This window comes from Chelonia mydas, chromosome 16, assembly GCF_015237465.2.
Source record: "Chelonia mydas isolate rCheMyd1 chromosome 16, rCheMyd1.pri.v2, whole genome shotgun sequence".
In the NCBI taxonomy this organism is placed as follows: domain Eukaryota; kingdom Metazoa; phylum Chordata; order Testudines; family Cheloniidae; genus Chelonia; species Chelonia mydas.
In genome coordinates, this window is record NC_057857.1 from 22,178,794 (window position 1) to 22,205,244 (window position 26,451).

At 42.4% G+C, this 26,451-nt stretch overlaps 1 protein-coding gene across 15 annotated transcripts in view; it reads right to left on the bottom strand.

Annotated features, from left to right (window-relative positions):
• Positions 1-26,451, bottom strand: part of DENND1A (DENN domain containing 1A) — a 372,477-nt gene that overhangs the window by 162,547 nt on the left and 183,479 nt on the right. For all 15 annotated transcript variants that reach the window (XM_043530795.1, XM_043530794.1, XM_037879472.2 and 12 more), the window contains exons 9-10: positions 20,975-21,085; positions 3,116-3,216 (exon numbers count right to left, since the gene is read on the bottom strand). In XM_043530795.1, the coding sequence (XP_043386730.1) occupies positions 3,116-3,216; positions 20,975-21,085 (212 nt within the window). The remainder of the gene's footprint in view (positions 1-3,115; positions 3,217-20,974; positions 21,086-26,451) is intronic.

The following is a 26,451-nucleotide window of genomic DNA, read 5'->3' on the forward strand; positions in this document are numbered from 1 at the left end:
GCATTAAAACTGAAGGATTAGCAGCATCTCTACTGGAGGTCCCAATCAGGGTTAAGTAGGCACTTTTCAGCATATACATTTTTATTCACAACATCCCCAGTTCCTGTGCCCCCTCTTGTTAGTTTCACATCACTCCCTGGTGTGAAATTAACATGGAGCAGGACAAAGCTAAGTAAGAATGGGAAAGGGGAGTGATTAGGAGCAGCATGAACTTAACAGGCAAGTTTTAGGTGTGTTGCCAGTTTAAAAAAAGCCAAATTGCAGAAGCTTTTCTTAAAACGTGGCATAGTATGTGACCATGGAGTCAAAGATTATATCATAATGCATAGGCACAAGGGGGCCAAATTAAAATTGCACAAATCTTGCATTTCCTAATTTTTGAGAGTTGATTTTGCAAACTTAACAATGTTCTTTTAACAGCTTTTGTAATAATGTATATAGTGCTCACAATGTGCTAGATACTGTACTGACATAAAGGAAGACAGTCCCTGCCCTAAGAGCTTAACTTGTACACAAGCCTGGAACTCCTTATGCTCTTTGGCTCTCTCTGTGCCCTCAATTACTTCAGCCGTCCTTCTGCCTGCTTTTGGGAAGAGTATCACTGTCTCTGTGCACTTGCTGACTAAGACAGTTAACCAGGGGTCTCAAAGTCCCGGCCCGCGAGCCATCTGTGACTCGAGAACCTCCCCACTGAGGCCCACGGAGGAGAGATGCATGCAGACACGCTCCTGGCAATGTCTGCTGCAGGCGCCACCCACCGCAGCTCCCATTGGCTGGGGGAAAGGGACAGAGATAGCATCACTAGTTGCCGGGCAGAGTCAGCCCTGGAGGCAGCATCATTAGTTGCCGGGCAGAGTCAGTCCTGGAGGCAGCGTCACTGTTCTCCCCACAACGAATATAAACCAGTCAAAATACCAAACACAACTATCTGATGCACACCTTGCTGCAATCCTGAAGGTTTCAACTGTTCAGTCACTGAGGGCAAACATCGACAAACTGACAGAACTGAAGCACTGCCAGGTGTCTGGCAAACACTAAACACTCTCTGGCAGGCGAAGAATTGTATGAAGTTGTATGACAGTTTTATTATTTCTAAGAAATTCAAAATAAAAAATACAATATAAACGTTTTCTTTTCTGAACACCATCTTCAGTGACATTATTGGCCCGGTGGGACGATTTGAGGACTGGCACTGGCCCTAAGGTAAATTGAGTTTGAGACCCCTGTTGTTAACGGTACTCCTCCCTCACACCCCTCAAGATCAGGTTCAGATTCCCACCAAGTCATCCAAGACCAGGTAACCCCAACACAATAGTCGCAATAGCCCATCTCATTTTTCAAGTTAAAACAAAGTTTATTGGTGTGAGATACAAAATAAAAGGGGAATTGCAAACAAAATAAGAGGTCATAAATAGACTATAAATACTGTGAGACCAACTTCCATGAGAAGTGTAGCTATCTGGGCTCTGTGCTTTTTGACCGGCATTAGTTAATAATGAAGTTACATATTATACGTGTCTTTGTATTCCTCGGCTGTTGCAAATGTTCTTGTAAACCTTGTCTGCACTAAGAATTGTACCTGTTCCTGACAGTAGATGTTGTCTGCAACAGAGGTAGCTGAACCAGAACTTTAAAAAACAACATACATTCAACTGTGACGGTTGACAGGACCAAATTATGTTCAGCACATTTCCAAAACCATTGCTGGGGCATGCTCTTTGCGATAGGAGAATAAATAGCTTCCTTCACAAATCCTGAAGCTGCCACTAAGGGTCTGTCTATACGGCAAAAATAATCCTGCAGCAGCAAATCACAGAGCCCGGGTCTACAGACTGGGGCTCATGCTATGGTGCTAAAAAATAGCCATGTAGATGCCCCAGCTCAGCCTGGAGCTTGGACTCTGAAACCTATTCTCTTCCCCAGGCTTCAGAGCCCAAGCACCAGCCCAAGCTGGAATGTCTACATGGCTATTTTTAGTGTCATAGCATGAGCCCAAGTTTATAGTCCCAGACTCTGATACTCACCACTGAGAATTTTGGGGGTTTTTTTGGCCATGTCAGTGTACCCTAAGGTCAACTGGCATATAAAATGACTTTCTAATGAAGAACAGATTTGATAGTTATACTCCACCTCCCACCTGCGCATGCTAGACCATCTTAAAAACATTATTTGCTGCCACATCTTCTTCACTGAGGGCAATGATCGTTTGTGTAGAAACCTACATATTTGTTTTGTCAAATGATAAGAAAAGGGCCTGGGGATTGAAGATTTAATAGAGTCTTTCCTACAAGAATGTACTAAGGGCCCTTCTAAAAATCTAGAACAGTGCTTGAAATGTTTCTTTGTATGGATATATAGCAGGCAGCTGCTTGGCAAGCATCCTGTGTGCATTGTCACTGTAAATGAATGTATTCTTAATTTGACCCAAGTAAAAGTTTTGGTTGAAAGATTAAATAATGAAGAAAAATGCAAATGATTCCAGGCTGAAACTTTCTAGCTTGATGGGAAATTGGTGTGAGTAGCAAAGAGCATCTTGGGAGTTACAGGAAAGCTTACTGAGTTCACATGTGGGAGCACCCTGTGTCAAAGAATTCCCGCTCTCTTTCCCTTCCATAGGAAGCTATAACTCCATGCTAATGGAGCAGGAGAGACAGAAAATGTTTACACCCTCTCCCAAATAACATGCCAATTTCTAAATTCACGCTGCAAAATAGAAGGTTGTAACAGGAAAGCACCAAAGAAAAAATAAATTGACAAATCAGGAAAGCAATGGGAAAATAGGAGTTATCTGTTTCTACCTGTATCATTTATTTTTGAAGTCTTCTTGATTTAAAATGTAACAGTTAAACAAAATCTATACTGTAATAGTGAATCTTGCTGATCTAAAATTAGTATATAGTAACATTCTATAATAATATATCATGTTAGAGTAACTAATAAGACCGGTGCTATTATACTATGCTATGAAAACAATGTATTTGACTTACTGAATCAACTACTTATTTAACATACACATATAAATTTTTAGATTAACAGTTACACCATAAAAACACTTAAACCTTAAAATGCAGAGATTCATAAAACTGTTGCGTATCTAAGTGATCTACAGTCTTACCAGCAGTAGTCCAATAGATGCGGGGGCAGAACAGGAATGTAAACATGTTGCCAGAACATTGGGTAGAGCATAGCTGCAGACCCATGAATGCAGGCAGTTAACTGAAAGATATAAATCAAAACAAGATCATAAATAAGATAAAACTTAAGCTTAAAAGAAATGGCTGGCCAAATAAACAAATAAATCATAAAATAAAATAAAATAATCTGTTAGAAGTAGCAACTGGTTTGGGCTCTGAAGATTTGACTACAGAACATACATTGCACTGGTAACAAATGCTAGTGACGGGTAGAGTAATTCTGGTTCATGATGACTATTGTTTGACTTAATTTTGTTAATATCTGAGAGTATATTTCGCCCAACACACACAATCTGAAGACAGCATTTCACATCTTCCTCAAAGCAACAGACGCAGAATCAAAATCGGGGGCAGAAGGGAAGAGGGAGGAAATAAAAAAATGACAGAAAAAGCCTGATTCTGGCAATTTCCACCTAGTGAGTAGCTTAGAGATGTAATGAAACAACGGTATAAATATTAAGGAAGAAAAAAAAATCTGTTACCTCAATAGTACAGTAGGAACTTGGGACTAATGAATCGTAAACAGCATGGGTTTCTCTAAAACAATTCCCTCCCAAGCAAATTGATCATTTTGGCTAGAATTACTGAATAAATGGGTAAAAGAAAGAGTCTGTGTTCCTGGACTTCAGCATTTGATCTACTGTCTCTCACAATTTTTCATTAAAAGTTAATTCAAATTGGCTTGGACACTGACACAAACAGAGAACTAAAGATAAATGGCAATGAAATTGTGGGGAGGTGCCTAGTAAGGTGCTGGAGGAGTTGATTTGGGTCCCAACCTTATTTAAAATCTTAATTCATAACCAGGAAGAGAATGTGAAATTTACTGAAGGAATTAAAATGGGAGATGTTGTGAACCCCTAAACGGACAGATACTTAAAAACACAAGGAAGCAGAAAAGGTCAAAATACTGCATGAGCAGGCAATAATATTAATATTTAATTAATAATTATTAGTATTTGTATTACTATAGCACCTAGGAACCCTAGTCATGGACAATCATCCCACTGTGTTAGACACAGTACACACACAAAACAAAAAGTCCCTGGCTCCAAAGAGCTTACAATCAAAGAATCAGAGAAGAGACAACAGAGGCGTATAGACAGACAGTGGTGTCCAAGGAAACAATGAGACGGTATTGGTCACATGGCAGGCAGCGAATGAATGGATTTACCCTGGGAAACAAAGATAATGTCACGTACCTTGTGAGTACATACCTAGAATAATGCTCAGCTTGGAGTATAAGAAACAATTTAAATGAAATTAAAAGAAATTCAGCAAAACGTTTAAAGGAAGGGAGGAACAGACTTCTGAGGAAAGATAGAGTCAAATACATACAGTTTGACTAAATGACGACAAAGACAGACAACACTCTCTATGTGTATCTAAAAGGTGTAAACTCCAAGGACATGCAGCAGTTTAGGGTGACCTACAGACATAATGGGATGAAATAAAACAAAGGAAAAGTCAGAATGATCATTAGGAAGCATGTCTTAACTGTGGGACTTATTAGGTTGCAGTGTAGTCCCCAGAAGGCAGTGGAGTCATTTGCAACTGGACAAACCACTGAGATATATATTGTACCACAGGGAACCAGTGACTGGCAGAGGAAATGGTCTAGGTGAGCTAACAGGTCTTCGTCTCTAATGTCAATTCTTAAACTAAGACTTATCCTGCAACACAACAAGGCACAATAGGCTGCCCCATCAGGATTCCATGTGGGGAAATAAGTCTCAATTGTGAATCTAGTTTCAGTGGTTCATGCCAGAGCCTTTAATGTATTTTCAATGCAGTTTTTGTTGGCTTGTTTTAACACATGGATAACTGTTAGTATGTGAACAACAAAACCTGTTTTTGGAGTTAACGTGCGGCTGATTGGGCATCAAGAATGACGACGGACTATATTTTAAACACATCTTATTTTTAGCCCATGAACTAAAACCTACTGAAGTCTAGGGATGAAACAGACCTGGATAAGCTGCGAGGATACAAGAGGAAATACTGAGACTCTCTGGAAGGGAGCCAAGGCTCTTTGCACCATGATACAGCTACACGGAACCAGTAGTTTTACATTTAATGGCAAAAATGTAACCATTAAAGTGAATAAAAATAGATTTTACAATTTACTCCTCAAAAAACAGATGGTTTTTCCCCTCAATTTTTTAAAAATCACTCCCAGGCTGATAACCTTGTATGCCATGTATAAGCCCACAGTTGACTTTTATGACTGAGCTATATACCACTATGTTAGAAAGCCAGAGCCTTAAGATATACACTATAGCTAGAGGAGAGATGTTAGAATATTTAGTATTATTATATTTTAAAAAAATAGATAATCTACAATAGTTACAGAACCCAGTACTGTACTGCAGCCCTGTGAAAAGTATTTGCCAATCTCATGAAATATGAATCACTGCCTGATTATGCCATTAGATAGCCATCTGATGTGATTATTAGGGCCTCAGGCTCTCCATTTCATAATAAATTTACATTGGGATTCAGAGACTTATTGCTGACTGCAACATCAAGAAGGGTTTCCCTAAACCTCTGACTGCTAGAAGCTGGGACTGGACGATAGGGGTGGATCACACGACAAATTGCTCTGTTCAGTTCATTCCCTCTGAAGCATCTGGCACCAGCCACTGTCAGAAGATAGGATACGGGCTAGATGGACCATTGGTCTGACCCAGTATGGTCATTCTTATGTTGTTAAGGGTTACAGCAATTAGGTGAAGGAGGGAAACACACCATTTTCTATAATATTTCTGATAACTAAGACAAGAAAATATCTAAAAAGCAAATTCTAATAGTATGCAAAACCTGGAAAAGGAGGCGGGAGGATTTTCTTGTCCCCTATAAATGACACAATGGGAGAGGGTTAACCTTAAAATATGACTGAACCATACAGAAAACAGTTGATTCTTTGGGATGTAATCGGCACAATAATCCAAGGGTCCAAAAAGTATTTGGTGTATCACGCAAGAGTAATAACGTAACAGTTTTAACAATGTTTATGAGGGTATCACTTAGCGGTGTCTGACCTCTGCTTCAATGTTTAGGCCTCTATATTCTTTTTACCCTTTTTGATGCTGCATTGCAGCCTTGTTTACATCTCAAGGCAGAGATGGTTCCTGGGATGAAATGACAAGCCAGTTTTTAACACTGCCTTTATTAGGCTGCACCCCATGAAGACTGCTGCTTTCGCTTTTCCATGTAGGTTTTTATAAGGTCACCTGTTATGTGTTATCTGTGAGTTTTTGAATGTCAGTAACTTGCCTTTATTAACAGAGGAACATGTGTATACAGGAAAAGCGAGGAGTCAAAAGCCCTAGCTACAAGAATTCTTTACGTTACTGTGCCATGAGCAGCTCCAGTTTGGAGATTTTCCAAGTGTAACCAGTTTGTTGTAATCTCAAAACCCTTCTTTCCTGTTAACTTATTTAAATAGATACCATGCTCTTTGTGGATGGTGCATAGTGTTATTAAGAAAGAAAAAGTGGAGTCCACAGTAAACACTCACTGTATTGGTTAAGTTCTAATTCTTAAAAACGTTCTTCAGTAACGTGGGTTTGTCTGTCCCTGTACTCGTCTCCCTATGCCTGTTTCCCATCTTGCCCACATTTTATCAATTTACCTGTTCTGTTCCTTATGCACCACTCAAAACAAGACATTTAGGGGAAAGCACTATTCTAATACTAAGAACTTTACGTAGTGCTGAAATGTACAATGCACTTGTAAAAACATACAATAAGACACTCTCTGCTCTCAAGAGCTCACAATCTAACACAGCATTTCACAGCCAAAAGGGGTTTTAAAATTGTTAGACTGTGATCTGTATCACCCTTGCATGGTGACCAGATCTTCAAGTATACGCATCTGCATTCATTTCTCTTGTGCTGCTCTGCACAGATTGGTAGGTTCACGATTATGGTAAAACACAGTTCTCCTTTGCAAACATAAGGGAAAAAAATTTAAATTAGTAAATGGAGGAAACTGAAGATTTGGAGGTTTGGTCCAGACGCTTGACAAAAGCTCTTGGATATGGAAACTGGAATAGAATAGAAAACAGGCTTTTAAGCAAGACTGATGTCCAGATACTATAAATACAGATGTAGCTAGTTTATAGATTTTTAGTACTTCCTGGGCTGTTTTAGATAATACAGCAAGAATAACGTTTCCAAGTCTATTTCCACTTCTGGACCCAAATCAGGAAGTGCAATTATCCCCTCACCCCTCATATCACACTTCTTTGAAAAAAATCAGGAGCAGTTAAATATTTAGGTTTGATTCAAGTTTTGACCAAAGGGTTGGGGTTACTTTTTCTGGACCCATTCACCCATCCCCAGTTACAGGTTGCAAGCTAAGAGAAAGTTACTCACTTTGCAGTAACCAAAGTTCTTCGAGATGTGTGTCCCTGTGGCTGCTCCACTCCAGGTGATGGTGTGTCCCAGTGTCGTTGATCAGAGATCTTTGGTAGCAGTGCCTGGCCAGGACACGCATGCTCAGCTGCTGTCTCGCAGTCTTGTTCGAGTGTGCCTGGACGCGCGCGTCCCACGTCCCCCTCAGTTCCTTCTCTATTGTAGAGAAGTCAGTATAGAACTCCAAAGTAGAGGGGAGGTGGGTGGGGAGTGGAGCACCCACCCGGACACACATATTGAAGAACTTCAGTTACTGCAAGGTGAGTAACTTTCTCTTCCTCTTTGAGTGCTGTCCCTGTCGGTGCTCCACTCCAGGTGAATGTGAAAGAGTACCCACTAAGGCTGGTGGGACTTTGGAGTTGCAGCAGTGAGTACTGTAGACAGTACTGTATGGCCCACTATGGTGTCTGCTGTGGTATCCTGTGTGATAGCATAGTGTTTAGTAAATGTGTGTTCAGAGGACCACGTGGCCGCCTTACAGATATCAGGAATGGGTACATTATGGAGGAAAGCAACGGATGTTGACATGGCTCGAGTAGAATGAGTTCTGATGCCTTCGGGCAGTTGAGCATTTTGAATGCGATAACAGGATCTGATGCAGTCAGAGATCCACTTGGAAAGTCGTTGTTTAGAAACTGCTGCACCCTTTGATCGCTCGGTAGTGGAGACAAATAGGCGGGAGGACTTACAAAATGGTTTAGTCCTGTCTAAATAGAAAGCCAGTGCTCATCTGACGTCGAGGGTGTGCAGCGTTACCTTGTGTGGAGTCATGTGAGGTTTGGGACAGAATGTAGGTAAGTATATTCGTTGGTTAAGGTGGAAGGTGCGTACCACCTTAGGGGGAAATTTAGGGTGGTTTTGCAGGGTAACTTTGTCTTTGGAGAAGGTTGCGTAGGGAGGGTAGGCCATCAGGGCGCTTATTCCCCCTACCAAGAAGGCTACCTTCATGGACATATGAAGAAGAGATGAAGTAGCTAAGGGCTCGAATGGAGGTTTCATAAGACCGCGAAGAACGAGATTGAGATTCCATGCAGCTGCGGATGGGTAAATCTCGGGGTAGAGATTTTGTAGGCCCATGAGGAAGCATTTTATGGTGGGGTGGGCAAAAAGTGAATATTCGTACCCTGATGGAGCTGAGTGAGAGTCCATTCTGTTTTAGTTCCAGGAGGTAGTCTAGGATGTTAGGAAGGATCAAGATATGGGGTGATAAATGTTTGTTTGAACACCACAGGGAAAACCGCTTCCACTTCTGCAGGTAAGTTTTACGAGTGGAGTCTTTTCTACTATGCAGGAGGACATATCGGACTTGCTCAGAAGAGGCTAATTCGTGGATCTGGAACCATGAAGGAACCATGGTGTCAGGTGGAGTTTCTGGATCTGGGGATGAAGAATTTGTCCGTTGTCCTGGGAAAGGAAATCTGGTCTGTTGGCGAGAGTTCGTGGAGGACGGGCGGATATGTCGAGCAGGTAAGGACACCATGTCTGTCTCAGCCAAGCTGGGGCAATGAGTATGACCCGGGCCTTGTCGTCTCTGATCTTGTGAGGAATGCGTCTCTGAGAGATGCAGTCCCGAATCCCGCTCTGGAGCACAAAGAGGTGGCATTTGCGATTCTGGGTTGTGGCAAAGAGGTCTATTGACGAGGTGCCCCATTGGGAGAAGAGCTGTTGTAGTATTATGGGGTGCAATTCCCACTCATGTCCTTTGAAGAAGTGTCTGCTGAGTGTGTCGGCGGTAGTGTTGTTACAGTCGGGTAAGTACGACGCAACAATTTGTATGTGGTGTTGTATGCACCAATTCCATAATCGGATGGCTTCCGTGAATAGGGAGTGTGATCGTGCTCCCCCGACTGTTGATGTAAAACATACACGCTATATTGTCCGTTAGGATCGGGATAGATTTGTTCTTTCTTAGGGGAAGAAAGTAGAGGCAGGCTTGTCTCACTGCTCTGAGCTATAGGAGGTTTATGTGTAGACACATCTCTGGCACGGACCAGTGGCCTTGTGCTGTGTGTCCCTCCAGATGCGCTCTCCAACCTATCAGGGAAGCATCCGTGGTGAGCATGACCGTGGGGGATTGCTCATGAAAGGGAACGCCAATGCAAAGGTTCTCTGGTCTTGTCCACCATTGCAAGGAAGCTAGTACGTTTGCTGGAGGAGTCAGTAGTGTGCAGATGCTGTGCCTGCTGGGTTTGTAGTTTGAGTTGAGCCAACCCTGAAGACATCTCATGTGCAGCCTGGCTTACTTGACCATGAAGGTGGTAGCTGCCATGTGTCCAAGGAGCTGCAGGCAAATTCTTGCCTGTATCCTGGGACGAACAGAGAGCATACATATGAGGTGTAAGATAGTGAGGAATCTGGTGTGTGGTAGTGAGGCTCTGGTTCAAACTGAGTCCAGGTGAGCTCCAATGAATTCAATCTGCTGTGTAGGCGTCAGGGTGGATTTTTGGACGTTTATTTGTAGGCCCAAGCTGTGGAAGAGTGAGATGGTGAAATGGGTAACTTGAAGCATCTCGGCGTATGATTTGCCCTTGATGAGGAAATCGTCTAGGTCGGGGAAAAGTATGATCCCATGTCTGTGGAGGTGGGCCACGACTATGGCTAGGGTTTTTAGAGAATACTCTCAGTGCTCTGGAGAGTCCAAAAGGGAGTACCCTGTATTGGAAATAGTCGTGTCTGATTGTGAAGCATAAGAAGCGTCTTTGGGCCAGATGAATGGATATGTGAAAATAGGCATCTTGTAGGTTGAGGGCTGTGAACCAGTCCCCTTGTTCCAGTGCAGGTATTATTGTGCCTAGTGTGACCATCTTGAATTTTTGTACTCTTACGAATTTGTTCTGTCGGCGTAGGTCTAGTATAGGCCTCCATCCCCCTGTCTTTTTCTGGGTCAGAAAGTAGTGGGAGTAGAACCCATTTCCTCGATGTTGTGTTGGCACGGGTTCCACTGCACCTATCCATAGAAGGTGATCCACTTCTACACGAAGTAGGTGCTTGCGAGAGGGGTCCCTGAAGAGTGACGGGGAAGGGGAAAGGGTAGGAGGGTGGGATATAAAAGGGATGGAGTAGCCAGACTGAACTATTTCTAGGACCCAACAGTCCTGTGTAATCTTCTGCCAGACATGGTGGAAAGCCTGGAGGTGGTGGCCAAATGGGCAAGCAGGCAGTGGAGTTAAGGAATGGTCCTGCAGACCCTCAACCAACGCTTCAAATTTGTTGTTTATTTCCCAGTGGATGGGAAGTAGCTGTTTGCGCTTGGTTTTGTCTGCTCTTAGGAGGTCTAGGGCAATTCCTAGGCAGGTCTTAAGGTCTGTTCTGAGGCCGGTGATACTGTTGTGTACGTGGCCTCTGGTAAGGTTGATACTTTTGTCTCCTGGGAATTGATGGGTTGATGCCCACGGTGCTTAGGGTTGCTCTAGAGTCTTTCATGGTGTGAAGGACCTCATCTGTTGTTTTTTTGTTTTTTTTTTTGGAAAAAAATCTGTCTTTATCGAAGGGGAGGTCCTCCACTTTGGTCTGCAGCTCTCTGGGGAGACCTGATGCAGAGAGCCAGGAAGCTCTATGCATAACCACAGCAGCTGCAGTAGTACAGGCAGCTGTATCTGCCATGTCTAGAGATGCTTGTAGGGCCATTCTGGAAACAAACTGGCCTTCGACAAGGACTGATTTAAAGTCTGCTCTCCTGTCCTCTGGAATATGTGATGTAAAGTCAAAGAGTTTATTGTAGTTATCAAAGTCATAGCTTGCAAGTAGGGCAGAGTAGTTTGCAATTCTGAATTGCAGAGTGGAGGAGGTATAAAACCTTGCGGCTCAGGGCATCAAGATGTTTGAGGTCCTTGTCTTGTGGGGTGGGCCGGTAGTGTGGCTGTTTTGTCCTGTGGGTCGCAGCATCCACTACAAGAGAATTTGGTTGTGGGTGAGAGAATAAAAAGTCTATGTCCTTAGCAGGAATATAATATTTGCGTTCAGCCTTTTTGCAAGTTGGTAAGATAGAGGCTGGAGTCTGCCAGAGAGTGCTAGCTGGTTCTAGGAGTGCGTCATTTATGGGAAGCGCGATCTTTGAGGGCACAGAGAGTTGAAGGATTTTGAGGAGTTTGTGTTGTGTCTCCTGGACGTCTTCTAAAGGGATGTCTTGGCTGAGTGCCACCCTCTTGAAAAGTTCCTGGAACTGTTTCAGGTCATCCACATTCTGTGGAGGCAGAGGCATGAGGGCTCCGTCTGGAGCTGATGGAGAGTTGGGGTTCGGCGAATCAGGGTATGGTCCCTGGCCCACATCTTCAGAGGGGGGTTCGGGCGCTCTAGAAGTAGATGGAGCTGGAGGCGCAGAAGGAGCTTGTGGTCTGGTGGAAGACGCATGAGGTCGAGTGGCAGTAGGAGCTAGCCAAGGGTACCAATGAGGCCAAGGCATGGGATAAGAGAAGTTAGGTGCCACCCATGGGGGGGTCGGGGGAGAGTAGGGAAACTGAGGCTGGTGGTTGTTCTCCGTGGTCTGAGGTGTAAAAGGTTCTGGTGCAGGAGGAGAGGCAGATGGGGAGAACTCCTGCTGTTGTTGCATATCAGGCTTGCTGTCAGTAAAGGTGGTCAGGTGGGGAGAGCAGCTGGTCAAAGATTGAGCACTGTGTGTCCAGGAGCGGAGAGTTAGGCTCAGGTGCCAATGAAAGGTCGTCTTGACTCAGGAACTGTTGTTGCTGTTCCCTAGGGTCCGGCTCCACTGTGCACGATCTGTGCTCTGAGGCATGCACAGATTTTTGTTTAGCTTTCCCCAATGCCGCGGGTCTCTTGTGTGTGCCCTGTGAGAGGTCCGTTGCTGCTGCATGAGCGATGGGCAGGCTCGGTGCCGATGTTCTTATCTGCACTGGAGTACAGCGTGCTGTCAGCACCGGGTCTATTTTTGGTGCCGAAGAGATCTTCCCTGCACGGGAAGTTGGGTCCCTGGATCTGCGCTCCGCCAAAGCCGCTGAAGTGCTGGGATGGTCGGAGGCTCCTGCCTTCAAGCGCTAACAGCACTGAGGGTAAGGATCTTGCAGGAGATCCTTTACCCTTGTGAAAGTCTCCGCTTGGAGACAGTTGGGCTTCTTGCCTCTCTGCCTGAGAGGGTGAAGCTGTGCTCCTAATAGGTTCGGACCTGGCCGGGGAGCGTGAGGGAGAGGGTTTGCCATTGCCCTTCTCTGGAGACAGCTGTAGGGATTTCTGCATAAAAATCATTTTCAGCAGCAGGTCCCTGTCATGACGAGCCCTGGTTTTGAGGCTTGTGCAATGGAGGCACTTAGCAGGGACGTGTGTCTCGCCTAGGCACTTCATGCAGCGTGAATGTCCATCGGACTTTGGCATAGAGTCCTGACAGGAGACACACTTTTTAAATCCTGAAGCCCCTGGCATTCTTGAACTTGGGAGTGCCGGGGGAGAGTATCTCCGCGGGAGACGAGCTTGAGGAAAAAAAGTTGGGTTTATTTGTTTTGTTTTTTTAAACTAAGTAACTATTCTAAAGGAAGGGAAACAACTGGGATGTTACTAACCAACTATTTCTATATTTTTGTGATTGTTTCCTTCAGAGACCAGGGAAGAGTGTTAGCACTGCCCTGAGTCCCGTCTTCAGCCGAGGATGGTTGAGAAGGAACCAATGGAGATGTGGGACACGTGCACTCAGGCAGACTCTAACGAGACCATGAGACAGCAGCCGAGCACGTGCGTCCCGACCAGGCACTGCTACCGAAGATCTCCGATCAACGGCGCCAGGACGCACCGTCACGTGGAGTGGACCACCCACAGGGACAGCACTCGAAGAACAACAGTGGTTTACCAATGACTCTATCAAGGTTTATTTTATGTCCTTGAATGCTGAGATAAATCTGTTAAAAAAAATTCACATTTAGGGGAATATTCTTAGTAGTGTAATTCCCATCAACACTAATGGAGAGCAAGCAGCTATTGCATCATGCAATGAGCTGAGAATATGTTTCTTAAACTAACACTTTGTCTGCATTTCTAAGTATCCATAATTTTCCTGGTAGAGGAACATTAATCAATTTGAAAAACAAAAGCTCATTGTTGATTTATTTTTAATTCTCTTTGAATCACTTGTTGGGGCATGTGAGGTTGGGTTTGTAAAAGCAGAGCTGTATCATTAGCATTTAGTGTAAATTAGCTGATGTCAAAACCCTGTTTCAAGTAACAAAAATGACACAGATCTTATCTTCAGACTAATGTATAATATAAATACTTCACTGTAACCTTTAATGCATTACGAAGTGGAATGTGAGGACAATGAAGTCACTTGTCACTTACAGAATTGAGCTTTTGAAATGTCACATCATATCATCAGCTACTGATCCATGAGTTACAGAGTCACATTTCTACATAGCCTGGAAGAATCCACATATATTAATACTTTTGACTGAAAAAAAATACATAATTTAGACTGAAGGCAACATTGTATTGGCAAACAACACTAAAAATTGTTGAATTGGTTTAGAAAGGATATTTTAGTTATCTGAGTACAAAGCATAAAACGTAAAGAAAAGGTTTGGGGAAAAGTAATCTTTAAGAGTAATTTTTCTCCATTCTTTTAGGTAAATGTTTTATATTCTACCATTTATTTTTTGTATTGATTCCAAAGCTAACATTTTTACAAACTATTATTGAAGTGCATGCTAGAGAGACTTTACTTCTGTTAGATACTGCATGTAAACAAAGTATACATAATTTGTTTAATATTTTTTTAAAAGCTAGTAATGAAAGATGTGCACATTTGAATTTGCATCAACTTTAAAGCATTTGGTATATAACAGAGGTATTGTAAATCTTAAATTTCAGTGCAAGAAAATAATCCTATCAAAAATCATACTCAGGGTATGTGTACACTGCATGCTTCTTTCGGCAATGTGCGGTGTACATACCTGTGTAGCCCTGCAAGCATAGATATAAGTAGCCGTGTAATTGCTGAGGCATGGCTTAGGCAAGTAAAGACACTTGAAGGGTAAGGTATGAGCTTGAGTATCCTACATGGTTCTCTATTTGCCCAAGATGTGCCTCACTGTCTACACTGCTATTTTTAGCAACGTGGTTTCCTGCTGCTTCTCACCTGCTGGAGCCTTTCCCAGCTGCCTTCCTCTGCCAGAGCCTTTCACTAACGTGTAGCTACATACCACAGTGTGGACATGGTGTGCTGTTCACTGCAACATGTAGCTACACTTACACCACATGCCACTGCCAGTGATGTAGTATAGTGCAGACACAGACTTAGTGGGAAAATAAGGAAGCCAGTATGTGTAAAATTTGCCTAAAGTAATTAGACATGATGAATATTCATTAGAAAGCAATTATCAATCCTATGTAATGAGATTTTGCCCTCAAGCTTTTGAATATCCTAGGATCGTAAACAAAACTACAACAGCTAGTTAAATTACAGCACCACACAAATCAGCACCTTATTCTACATGTTGTAAAACAAGACACTAACCATGCAGTGACACATAAACCAAGTAAAAACTTATAAAGAACTACTTAAAATGATCTAAATATTAGTATAACTAACTAACAGCTAAAAACAATTACTAGAAAACAGGAGAAACTTGTAAAAAAAGCGCCAATCAAGATTCTGAGCATGGAGGAAACATCCCTATGTAGGCAGCTAGCCAGGGAAAGGAAGGAATGGAGGCATTTGCGGGCTGCACAGCTTACCCTTACATCGGCTTTGACCTCTCAGAACCACAATGGGGCTCTGTTATCATAGAAGGTTCTCAAAGCTGAAGAGCACCATTGCATGGGCATGAGTATGCAAGTACCCTACCAACAGGAATATGGAGAAGCTACCTTGAAAAATGTGTAATGTACTATAACTTCATGCCAGGCATTAAAGCCCCACCACATAATTTCATTAAATTTTCTCTTTGATTCAGGTTAAAAAAAAAAAGCCAGACCCAATTCAAAAATACTACTGCACTAGTGTGGTGTTAATTGTAAAAGCCTAAACAATAATGGGAAGAGAATGCTGCATCACATCTCACGGTAGATAGTGTTAATTTAAAACATCATAGCCACTGACATCAATTGAGTGAAACATTCTGAGGAAGCATTGTCATCAGGACAAAACTGACTAACCTATGTCACCAACTGACTTCTGATAATATATTCACACCTATACAAGAGAATATGGAAATATTGAGGAGAGAGATTACACCACCATGCAGAGCTTATACCACTATGTTAATTTTACACAATTTATATACTCTAGCATTTAGGCACCATTCATCATCATCCTCAACATCATGTTCCTATTATGCCTCTGGCATTTAGGGCAGTGACGAAGCTCCTCCACCCCTATCTGTTTCTGGCAAGTCTTTCAAATGGTTCCCCAGCTGTGCTGCAGGCTTTTCAGCTCAGCTTCCACAGCTCTTTGCTATGTTGTTTTTGCACAGCCTCGCTTTCACTTGCCTTCAGGTGTCCATCTTATTGCTATTTTGGTGATGGAATCAGTTTTCATCTGAAATACATGGCCAATCCACCTCCAACGCCTATTGGCAATGACGGTGCTCATACCTTCTTGGCTGTGTGAATAGGTCTTGGTTTGAGATTGTTCTGGGCCAAAAGATATGGAGGATTTTTCCGAGGTAGGTTGTATGAAATGAAGACAGTTTGGACATGTCATACTTTCTTATTCCCCAGAATTCTGCACTATAAAGTAGTGTTGAAAGTACTGATAAATCTTGAGTTTGGTTTTGGTATTGTATTTTGATGATTTCCAGACTGTATTTAAGCTGACGGTGTTCCTGGCTTTATTGATTCAGTTCCGGATGTCCTGGCACGTTCCACCATCCTGGCTGATGGGGCTGTCCAAGTACGTGAATTATTCTACACTGGTGAGAACATGATCCTCTATCCATAGTGATGATAACGAGGCAATATTAAAGGTCATGATAATGCCTCTTGGCACGTCTTCTGTGTACGCCGCATTACCCAGACGATGGCAATTTGAAGAGGATAGCAGACATGACACACCCCTGATGTACTCCTATTTTGACTTCAAAACTGAGCTCACTGTGATCAACACTGCCTGTAAAATTGGAATAGAAGCTTTTGATGATGTTCATTATATGGAGAAGGATTCCATATGCCCACAGAATGCGCCATAGGCTGGTCCTGTGAAAGCTATCAAAAGCCTTCTCAACGTCAATTAAGTTTATGTAGAGTTGTCGTTGCCATTCTAAGCATTGTGCTATTATGTTTCATAAAGTGAAAATCTGGTCTGTGCATCCACGCCCTTAAAAAAAAAAAAAAAAACAGCTTGCTCTTTTCTGAGAACGCTGTCAACTGCCTCTGATAGATGGTGGACTGTGATCTTACACAATACCTGGCTTGGCCCAGATAAAAGTGTGATACCACACCAGTTATTACAATCACTATGAGCACTTTTCTTAGGCACTATTACATTAATTTAAAGATATATCAAAAGTCCCACAATAAAGAGGAACAAAACTCTTAGACACACCATTCAGTAAAGCTGGAGAAGCCCAACAGCTCTGCAACAAGAGGAAAAACCCTATCGCTCTGCTTTCTAGCAGACACAGATATGATCATTCCACAACAGCAGCATAAGAGAGGAAGGGATAAAAAACTGCACAGACACAACACACACTGACCACATTCTGCATTTTTACTCAGTGAGCTGTTTTAACAAAGGTGTCTAAATGAGGCATTAAGCTAGTGTGTTTGGTTTTTAACTAACAGAGAAAGTTTATCTATTAATAAATACTTTGAAAATAGAAGGCAGGAAAAATTAAACATATTTCTGATGTAATAAATATTTGGAAGATAACAATGACCAATTTTCAGCAACACCAGTGACCCTACTGTTTTCAATCAGAAAGTGATGACTCATCCATGGCATGATAACTCAAGAGAATTGTATTTCTTGTTATGGAGTGCCCTCGAGGAGCATGGTAGCTAGTTGTTTCCACTAAGAGTTTTGTATAAGGTAGGTGTATCAATGAACCATAAAAACTTCACATCAACACAGTGGGGTTGGTTCTGTCAGAAGCATCTGCAAGGAGACAGGCTGGAAATATCAAAGTATTCCATGTAGACTTCTCAATTGGTTCCCGGCCAATGAGAGCTGCAGAACCAGTGTGCAGGGCAGGGCAGCGCACAGAGCTGCCTAGCTGCACCTCTGCTTAGGAACAGCAGGGACAGGTCGCTGCTTCTCGGGAGCCACCCAAAGTGAGCCCCGCCCCCGATCCAACACCCCGAAACCCCTCCTCTGCCCCAACCGCTTTACCCAAGCCCCCTCCTGTGTCCCAACCCCCAGCCCCACACCCAAACTCCCTCCCTCTTAGTTAACCAAAATCACTTACAGGCACCCCCCATTCCTCCAACATGCTGGATAAAAAAGCTTTTACTGTAATAAAGCAAATGCACAGCACAATTTCCGACTTGTCTTTACCTTGAGATGACTATGGACAGAACTGGCAGGCTCTCAGCTCATAGAGAGGGACAGAATTTGCTATTTATGCCAGAACAGCGTTTCTTCTCTGCACAAATAGTTGCTTAAAGCTGGAAATATCCTGGTTGGGGATAAATTAACCTCAACGAAAAGTAACCAGGTGGCGGACTTTTAGGAATTAGACTCAATTTGTGAATTTCTCCAAGAACCACCAGGCTGCTTACTTTGGCCATATTTTCTATATTTATACTGCCTGTATTACAGTGAATAGGTATAACAACTTATTAGGGCAGGGCTGTAAGGGCAAGCTGTGCTGGAGCTTCGAATACTGGCTAGAAGATATACTCCACTTCCTCTCTCTTTCAGTTACAACTTGTAAACACAAAGAGGCCTTTGCTATATGCACACACTCAGTTTTATGCATTCTAGATTAATTGTGTCTTTGTATGAGGAATTAGATCACAAAATGAATAGTTAAAATTCAGCTTGTGAATACTCAGTAAAATTCACAGTTCAGCATTTGCCAGTTGAAAAAAAAAAAAAAACCCATGCAAAATTGCAATAACTTTCCACAGGTTTAATGACAAACAATTCACACGTAATAATTAATAGGTTAAATCTCAGCACTCAATTACCACCAAATCTTATTTAACTTGCCAATATTAAGAGCTCTTCAATCATAATATGAATTTCAGGAGACATTGTAGCACAGGATATTTCATTCCACTTTTAAGGTTTTTGCTTATTCTTCTCTACTTTACTTGATATTACATTTAAATCACAAGTGTTAAACAAATTAATTGCCAACAGTTCCTTTTTTAAAAAACAAGACACTGACTATACTTTGAGACTTCTCAGAGTTTGGTAAGTTTCCAGTTACAAGGTCTTGGCTTCTGCTGAGCACAGTTTGAAATAAAATAATGCAGCTTGTTCCTACTGCTGGATCATGCAGAGCCAAGTGTGCAGGCAAGGAATCACTGGCTCTCGCCCAAGACTTCAAACCTGTATTAAACTGTCACTCCAATCTCAATGCAGTTTATATATATAGTTGTAAGATACAAATGTATAGTAAGGCTAACTCTCACCCTGAAGAGCCAGATATGCTTTTATCTTGGACAGAGGCAAAGAAAGAGAAATAGGAGAAAGATGATAAGGAAGGAAAACACAAGCCTACTTGTGAAAGAGCTTATTAAGGAAAGCAAAGTGACAGGTAAGTAATGCTTCTTTCCAGCCTTCCTTACCAAGGGGTGGATCATGCCAACCAAGCACACAGGCTCTATAGTTAGGAGAACCTTACCTTACCTTGATGCTGCCCCATCCCGCTTCCAAATTTATAATACTACATTTAATTCCCTTTTTCCTGAACCAAACAAATCACTCAACCCCACCTCCTCCATGCCCACACAAACTGATTTACATCCTAGACCTGGGTCTGTAGCTTCGTTCACTCTGACTCTACAGCAAAACCACAATGCTGGGTGTATATAAAAGCACACTGAAGAATACACTGCATAGGTCTGTCTATCTAACAGTTTTCTAAAATGTCCATCATTGTAGTATTTAAGTGCTACTGGTTCTTTAGGGTTTTGGTCACAAGAGTCTAAAGTCGTTAGAATGTCCCATAGATTATACTGAAACTCCTGATCTCATCTTCCTTTCTTAACTAGATAGATTATTATTTCTAGCTGGAGATGGAATACAAGCCGGGTTTATTCTCTCTTCCTCCCCCTCCCAATACGTACATGTTATTCTTTTATGGTTTTGGTATGTATTGTTTCAGCAGTATTTTCTGGCAGTCTATGATGCAGTTATAATCTTATATAATCAAAATCAGACCTTTAAAAGGCCAGATGATACCATACAAATGGAAATAAGTGCTCTAACTTTAGAAAGAGCCTTTCAAGTATTTAGTCTACAGCATTAGAAGGCAATGTTTAGTTAACCATCCTCTGTTTATCATTCATAACGGAAAACAATCAATACCCATTTACAGAGAAAACAGAATGAAAACTTAACATTTTCTTTTATACATAAAATCACGATCTTATTGACTGATAAAACTTCAAATACATAATGCTAAACTTTGAACTAAATCAGGCTAGGTTTTTGGTATTGATATGCAGCCATTTTTAGAAGAGGCAGCACTTTGGAGTGCTCAGCAGCTTTCATCTTTCAGATGCTTGATGGAACCTAAGTAGCATTAAGCCTACATCTTATCAAACAAAATTGCGAAAAATGTGGTTCTCTAACGTGTTAGAGCTCACCATCTGGGTTCATCAAGAGAAGGTCACCAGAAGTTCTGCCTGAAAGAATCATTTATCTATTTTTCTTTCAAATAAGCGTATGAAAAAGGGTTTTACTAACATGGTGTAAATGTTATTATACAGCATTTGTATCAAGAGAAAAACTTTTTCATTCAAACACTTGAGAGGCCCGAGAACCTCAGAAAAGTCATCTTTGCCATGGGATTTTCCACAGCCCAAGCACAGTCATACATTTATTGTTTTTTTATATATACGCACCTGATTTCACACAGACATTTTTTAGCCAGAAATCAGGTATGTTGAATACATCCTGACAGCATACATTTACTTCTCTGTTCTGCAATTCCCTGCTTCTGTCTGCTTATGCCAATGTACATAATGATTGTATGGCTATTAATGATTCCAGTGATTTGTGATTATTTCTCAGTACGCCTACGGTGCCTCATCTCTGCATACAGTGTCCTTTTAAGTAGGGAAGAACTCAGAAGACTGTCCCTTTGTCACATTCATTTATACAATAAATCCAACTTTAATACAATATTTCTGCCACCCTACAAACAGTTTTAAATCTGTGTTTACGCAAATTCTAGGTATCCCAGATGATCTCCAGCATGACTGGCACCTTTTAAAATGAATTGTCAAGAGAATATTCTGAAATTTACTTACAGTGCTCAGTTTACTACAGCAGATGAGGATGCGACGTTCATATAGCATACTAGCGTAGAGATGCAGCATGTTGTTGACATCGACGGCTACAAAATACTCTGTCAGATTTCTCTAGGAAGAAAGATGAGAGAGTTTTTGAGAAAAACTTTACAAATACAAATATCTTCAAGATAGAAGAGAACCTTAACTTCATCCTTCAATCAAACTGCCACCAGAAAGTGACCTACAGGAAGAAAGCAATACGTCAGCTCAAGTCTGGGGTGATTTTGCTGCTACAGCCTGTGCTTAGTTTTGTTATTTTTTAATTAATGCTCCCAAATGCTCAGATTTCAGAAAGTTACACAGCTTAGTGTGATTTCACTCTCAACTCCTGCAACTTAAATATGGAATGAGGAAAATTTTTTGTGAGGAAAATAGGTTCTCTTATGCACACAAAATATATTCCTGAAATCTGACAGTAGCCACAAATTACAGCTACTGGAGATTTCTTATTCAGCTAACTGTAATTAGCTGACCATGTAAAAATCTGCTAACAGCACAATTTACTCCAGAGCAACCGTGAAAATGGGGAATATACCAGAAGCATTTAAAATACAATCCAAAAAAATGATTAGGTAGTATTTTGAGAACGTTAATACTCCCATCACCCTGGGAAGGAGAATCAGAAAGCATCCCTATACTAGAGATTGGAAAACAGAAGCAAAGGAGAGGGGAAGCATCTTTTGCAAGACTACAGAGCATGTCCATCTAAGAGACAGAATTAGAACTCGAATATCCATTTTCCAGTCTAATGCTCAGCCTATGTATTTATTTTGGCTTATACTACAACAAAAAAGCAACCTATCCAACCTCTGCATGCTCATTAAAAACGTAACATACAGAGTGAAACTTTAGATACACCTCTCACACAAACACAAAAAAGGACGGCAGACCCAGTGGCTCCTTGGCCACTACCCCTCCACTGCCATGTCTATTGCTGAATGTAGAGGGAATGGCAGAAGGAGAAGTTACTCACCTTGTGCAATAAATGGAGTTCTTCGAGATGTTTGTCCCTACTAGTGGTCCACGTTGGCGTACTAGCACCCCAGGCGCCTTTGATCGGAGATTTTTTGGTAGTAGTGCCCATTCAGCCCAAGCATGCACCCTACATATTCTTATGCCTTGTACCAAGGATATATAGGGCTGCGTGAGCAAACTGCCCTCAGTTCCTTCTCCACTGCAAAGTCCCACAAGAAGAAACTCTGAAGCAGAGAGGAAGGAGTGCTAGCAGTGCATCATCTGTAGTGGGTCACATCTCGGAGAACTCCAGTTATTGCACAGAATGAGTAACCTCTCCTTCTTCAAGTAGTGTCCCTAGTGGAGCTCCACTTCAGGTGACTTAGAGCAGTATGCTCAACCAAAGGAGGCAGCTTTGGATCAGAGTCCAATACTGAAGACAAAACAGCATTCCCAAGGGCAGCATTTGATCTAGAAAAATGAACCATCGCACAGTGCTTGGAAAAGACGTGTATGGAAGTCCAAGCTGCAGCGCTGCAGGTCTCCACAATGGGAACATTTTTGAGTAAAGTCATCAAGGTAGACAGAAATCTTGTGGAATAGACTAATACCCTAAGAGGAAATTGAATATCAGCAGATTTGTAACAAGAAATAATACATCCAGAAATCTACCTAAAGAGGCTCTGGGTGCAAATTGTGGACTCTTTGGACTGGTCAGCGGTTGACATGAACAGTCTTAGAGATTTTCTAAATCACCTGGTTCCGTCCAAATAAAAGGTTAACACCTTCTTGACATCTATCGTGAGGAAGGTATCCTCTCTGGTCTGATGTGGTTTTGGGAAGAAAACCAAGAATGAATGACTTGATTGATGTGAAATTCAGATGATACATTAGGTAGAAATTTAGGATGCAGATGTAATGAAACTTTTTCCTTGAAAAACAATGTAAAAGCAGGGTCCGCCATTAAAGCTCCCATTTCCCTGACTCTTCAAGAAGTGATGACCACCAAGAAAGCCATTTTCATGGATAGGTGAAGAAGTGAACAGGTGCCCAACGGTTCAAAAGGAGGTTTCATAAGACACTTAATTACAAAGTTTAAATCCTAAATGTGAAAAAAAAGGTTCCTCAACTCCTTACTGAATCTCGCCATGGTGGGATGAGCAAACACTGAAAGTCCCTCAACTGGGGAATGAAAGGCTGTTATAGCTAGGGCCCTACCAAATTCACAGTCCATTTTTGTCTATTTCACGGTCATAGGATTTTAAAAATAGCAAATTTCATGATGTCATTAATTAAATCTTAAATTTCACGGTGTTGTAATTGTAGGGGTCCTGACCCAAAAAGGAGTTGGGAGGGTCACAAAGTTATTGTGGGGGGGGGAGAGGGTTGTGGTACTGCTACCCTTACTTCTGTGCTGCTGCTGGCGGTGGCGCTGTCTTGAGAGCTGGGCAGCTGGAGAGCGATGGCTGCTGGCCAGGAGCCCAGCTCTGAAGGCAGAGTCACCGCCAGCTCAATGCAGGAGTAAGGATGGCATGGTGTGGTATTGCCACCCTTACTTCTGCGCCGCTGACTGCAGAGCTGAACCCTTGGTCAGCAGCCACCACTCTCTGGCCACCCAGCTCTGAAGGCAGAGAAGAAGTAAGGGTGGCCTCCTAAAATAACGTTGTGGCCCCCTGTAACTCACTTTTGGGTCAGAAACCCCAATTTAAGAAACACTGGTCTCACCCACGAAATCTGCATACTATAGGGTAAAAGCACACAAAAGACCAGATTTCATGGTCCGTGACGCATTTTTCATGGCCGTGAATTTGGTAATACCCTTATTATAGCCACCAAGTGAACCCTGATGGAACTCTACATAATCCTGACTTTTTTGATACTAGCAGATAGCCAAGGATCATTGAGAGTGAAGAATGCATGGATGAAAGATGTTGATGGTCACACCAGTGGTGAAACCTTTTTCTTTTCTGCAAGTAAGAATTAGGCGTAGATGCTTCCATACTATTTAATAACACCTACTGAACAGGAAGTCTCTATCCCCAAGAACCATCAAGTAACCAAGCCCAATTCCCAGGATGGGATGGACAGTTCAACCGGCATCTTGAGAGAGAAGACTGGGACTGGACAGAAAACTCATTCCCAGACAAATGGCAAGGTAAATCAGGTAACGATACCAGGCCTGTCTGGGCCACACTGGAACTATTAATAAATCTTGGCTTTGTCCTATTTGATCCTGTTTACCACCTTCAATATTAGGAGAGTGGATGGAAATTAATAGAGAAGGTTCCTTGTCTATGGAATCAGGAAAGCATCTCCCCAAGAGTAAGGGCCAAACCCTCTCTCAAGCAAAATTGTTTGCACTTCCTGCTAATAATAGTGGCAAAGAGATCCACTTCTGGAAATCCCCAAGTCAGAAAAACATTATTGAGAGTCAGAGAGTCCAGCTCCCATTCATAATCATGGGAGAAGTGTCTGCTGAGATTGTTAGCTATGGCGTTTTGTAGCCTGGAACGTAAGCTGCTGAAGTGAGGGTGTGATTGGCTATACGCCAGTTCAATAACTTTATTGCTTCAGTATAAAGGGCATCTCGGTGGGTCTACTGATGTAGAAAATACAGACTATGTTGTTCTGTCATGTCAAGACATTTTTGATCCTTTTCATAAGGTGTAACTTAGCACAGTGCTGTCCACCCCAGTCATTCACTGCTTTCACAACTAGAGAATAAGAAGGACGGGAAAATAAAAATTCAGAGTCCTTGGCTGGGACATAATATTTTTTACTGGAATGCTTGCAAGTTGGTGGTATTGTTGCCAGGGTCTGCCAGATGGTCTTAGCAGGGTCCAACAGAGCCATGTTGATTGGCAAGGCAACATGAGCAGAGGATGTCCATTGCAGAATATACAGGAGCTTATGGTGAGAGTCTCTGATCACCTCTAATGGGATCTGTAAAGAGACTTCAATATGTTTCATTATGTCTTGGAACTGTATGATATCATCAGCCAAAGAAGGTGAAGGAGCATAACTGTCTCATCTAGAGAAGATGAGGAGATATTTGTTTGTGGAGTAGCCTCCTGCTCTTTAAAGGATTCCGACACCTGACGTAATGGAGGGAGTATAAATAGGTGAGGAGAATACCTCCTTCTTGGTCTCCACATCAAAAAGTGTAGGAGCCTGTGAAAATTGCTGTCTATATGCAGCCCAAGAATCCCAGCAAGGCCACTGAGAAAGTCCATAAGGCATGGGAGGCATCCCATCCAATGCTGCTTGAACCAGTGCAGAGGGGCACGAGTTCATCCCAGAAGCGGCTCCCCTCTTTCACCAAAAGTGGCAGGAGGAAAGTCCCTTGGATGGTGAATAGGGGAATCCTGCACTGATATTTGGGAATTGAAAGAGAAACCCTCCTTGTCTAAAGGAGGAGCTCTACCCATCTCAGAGGGTGCTGGAGAACCAAACAGTACCAGGAAATAGTTCAGTCTTGGTGACCATGCCACTCTCAGTACCAAGAGGCATTCAGACTCTGGCTCATCTGAAACACGGAAGTCTTCGGAGTATCTGAATTCCTGTGGCACCGTGTGGGGTTGAGTTTGTACAGGGAAAGGTTCCACAGTCAGTACCAAGGACATAGACTGCTCTGGTCTTGTCTGATGGAAGTATACAGTACCAACAAAGATGGCTGGGGAAGAACAAAGACAGTATGAGAAGCATGGCATCTCTCCCATTCTGAGGACATGTTGGTGGCCAGTTTATATATAGAAGATACCAAAAGAGTTGTAGGTACTGCCCTTTTAGAAGTAGAGTGCTTAGACTCCTTTGCTATAGCGCCCTCCTTCTGTGGTATAGAGGAGGGTTTCGGTACTGAGGCATTTGATGCCTTTCATCTTAGATGAGCTCAGAGCCCCAGGTGCAAGGTTCATATCAACGGAGCCGGGAGCCTCAGCAGTACCCAGTGCAGGACACAAGGTCTCCAATGTGGACTTACTTTGAGGAGACTGAGGCTTTCCTGAAGTGGACTCTTTAAGAGGAGAATGAGTCCTCCAAGGCTCTCTCCTGAGCAGATCTGGGAGAACATGCAGATGTCAACAGGGCATTATGCTCACTCAGACGCCAACGTCCAGCCAGAATCTCCTGGCCTCAATCTGAGGCCGGACAGAGAGAATGCTCCATCATTAAGAGTCTACGTTTTATCTCCTAGTTCTGCTTTTGAATGCTGAACAGACAGAACACTTTTGAGAAATGTGTGTTTCTCCCAAGCAGCAGATACACCAGGAATGCCCCTCACTGACCGGGATAGCTTCCTAGCAAGCGAGGCAACATTTGAAACCCAGAGATCCTTGCCTACCTTGGGACAATGGGGATCACGAAAGAAAAGAGCACCACTAGGAGGGAAGGGATTACAAAAACAAACCCCTGCGACAATCAAAACAAAGTATAGAATTAATTTAAGTATAAGGAAAAGGAAAAAAAAATTAGACTAAGGCATA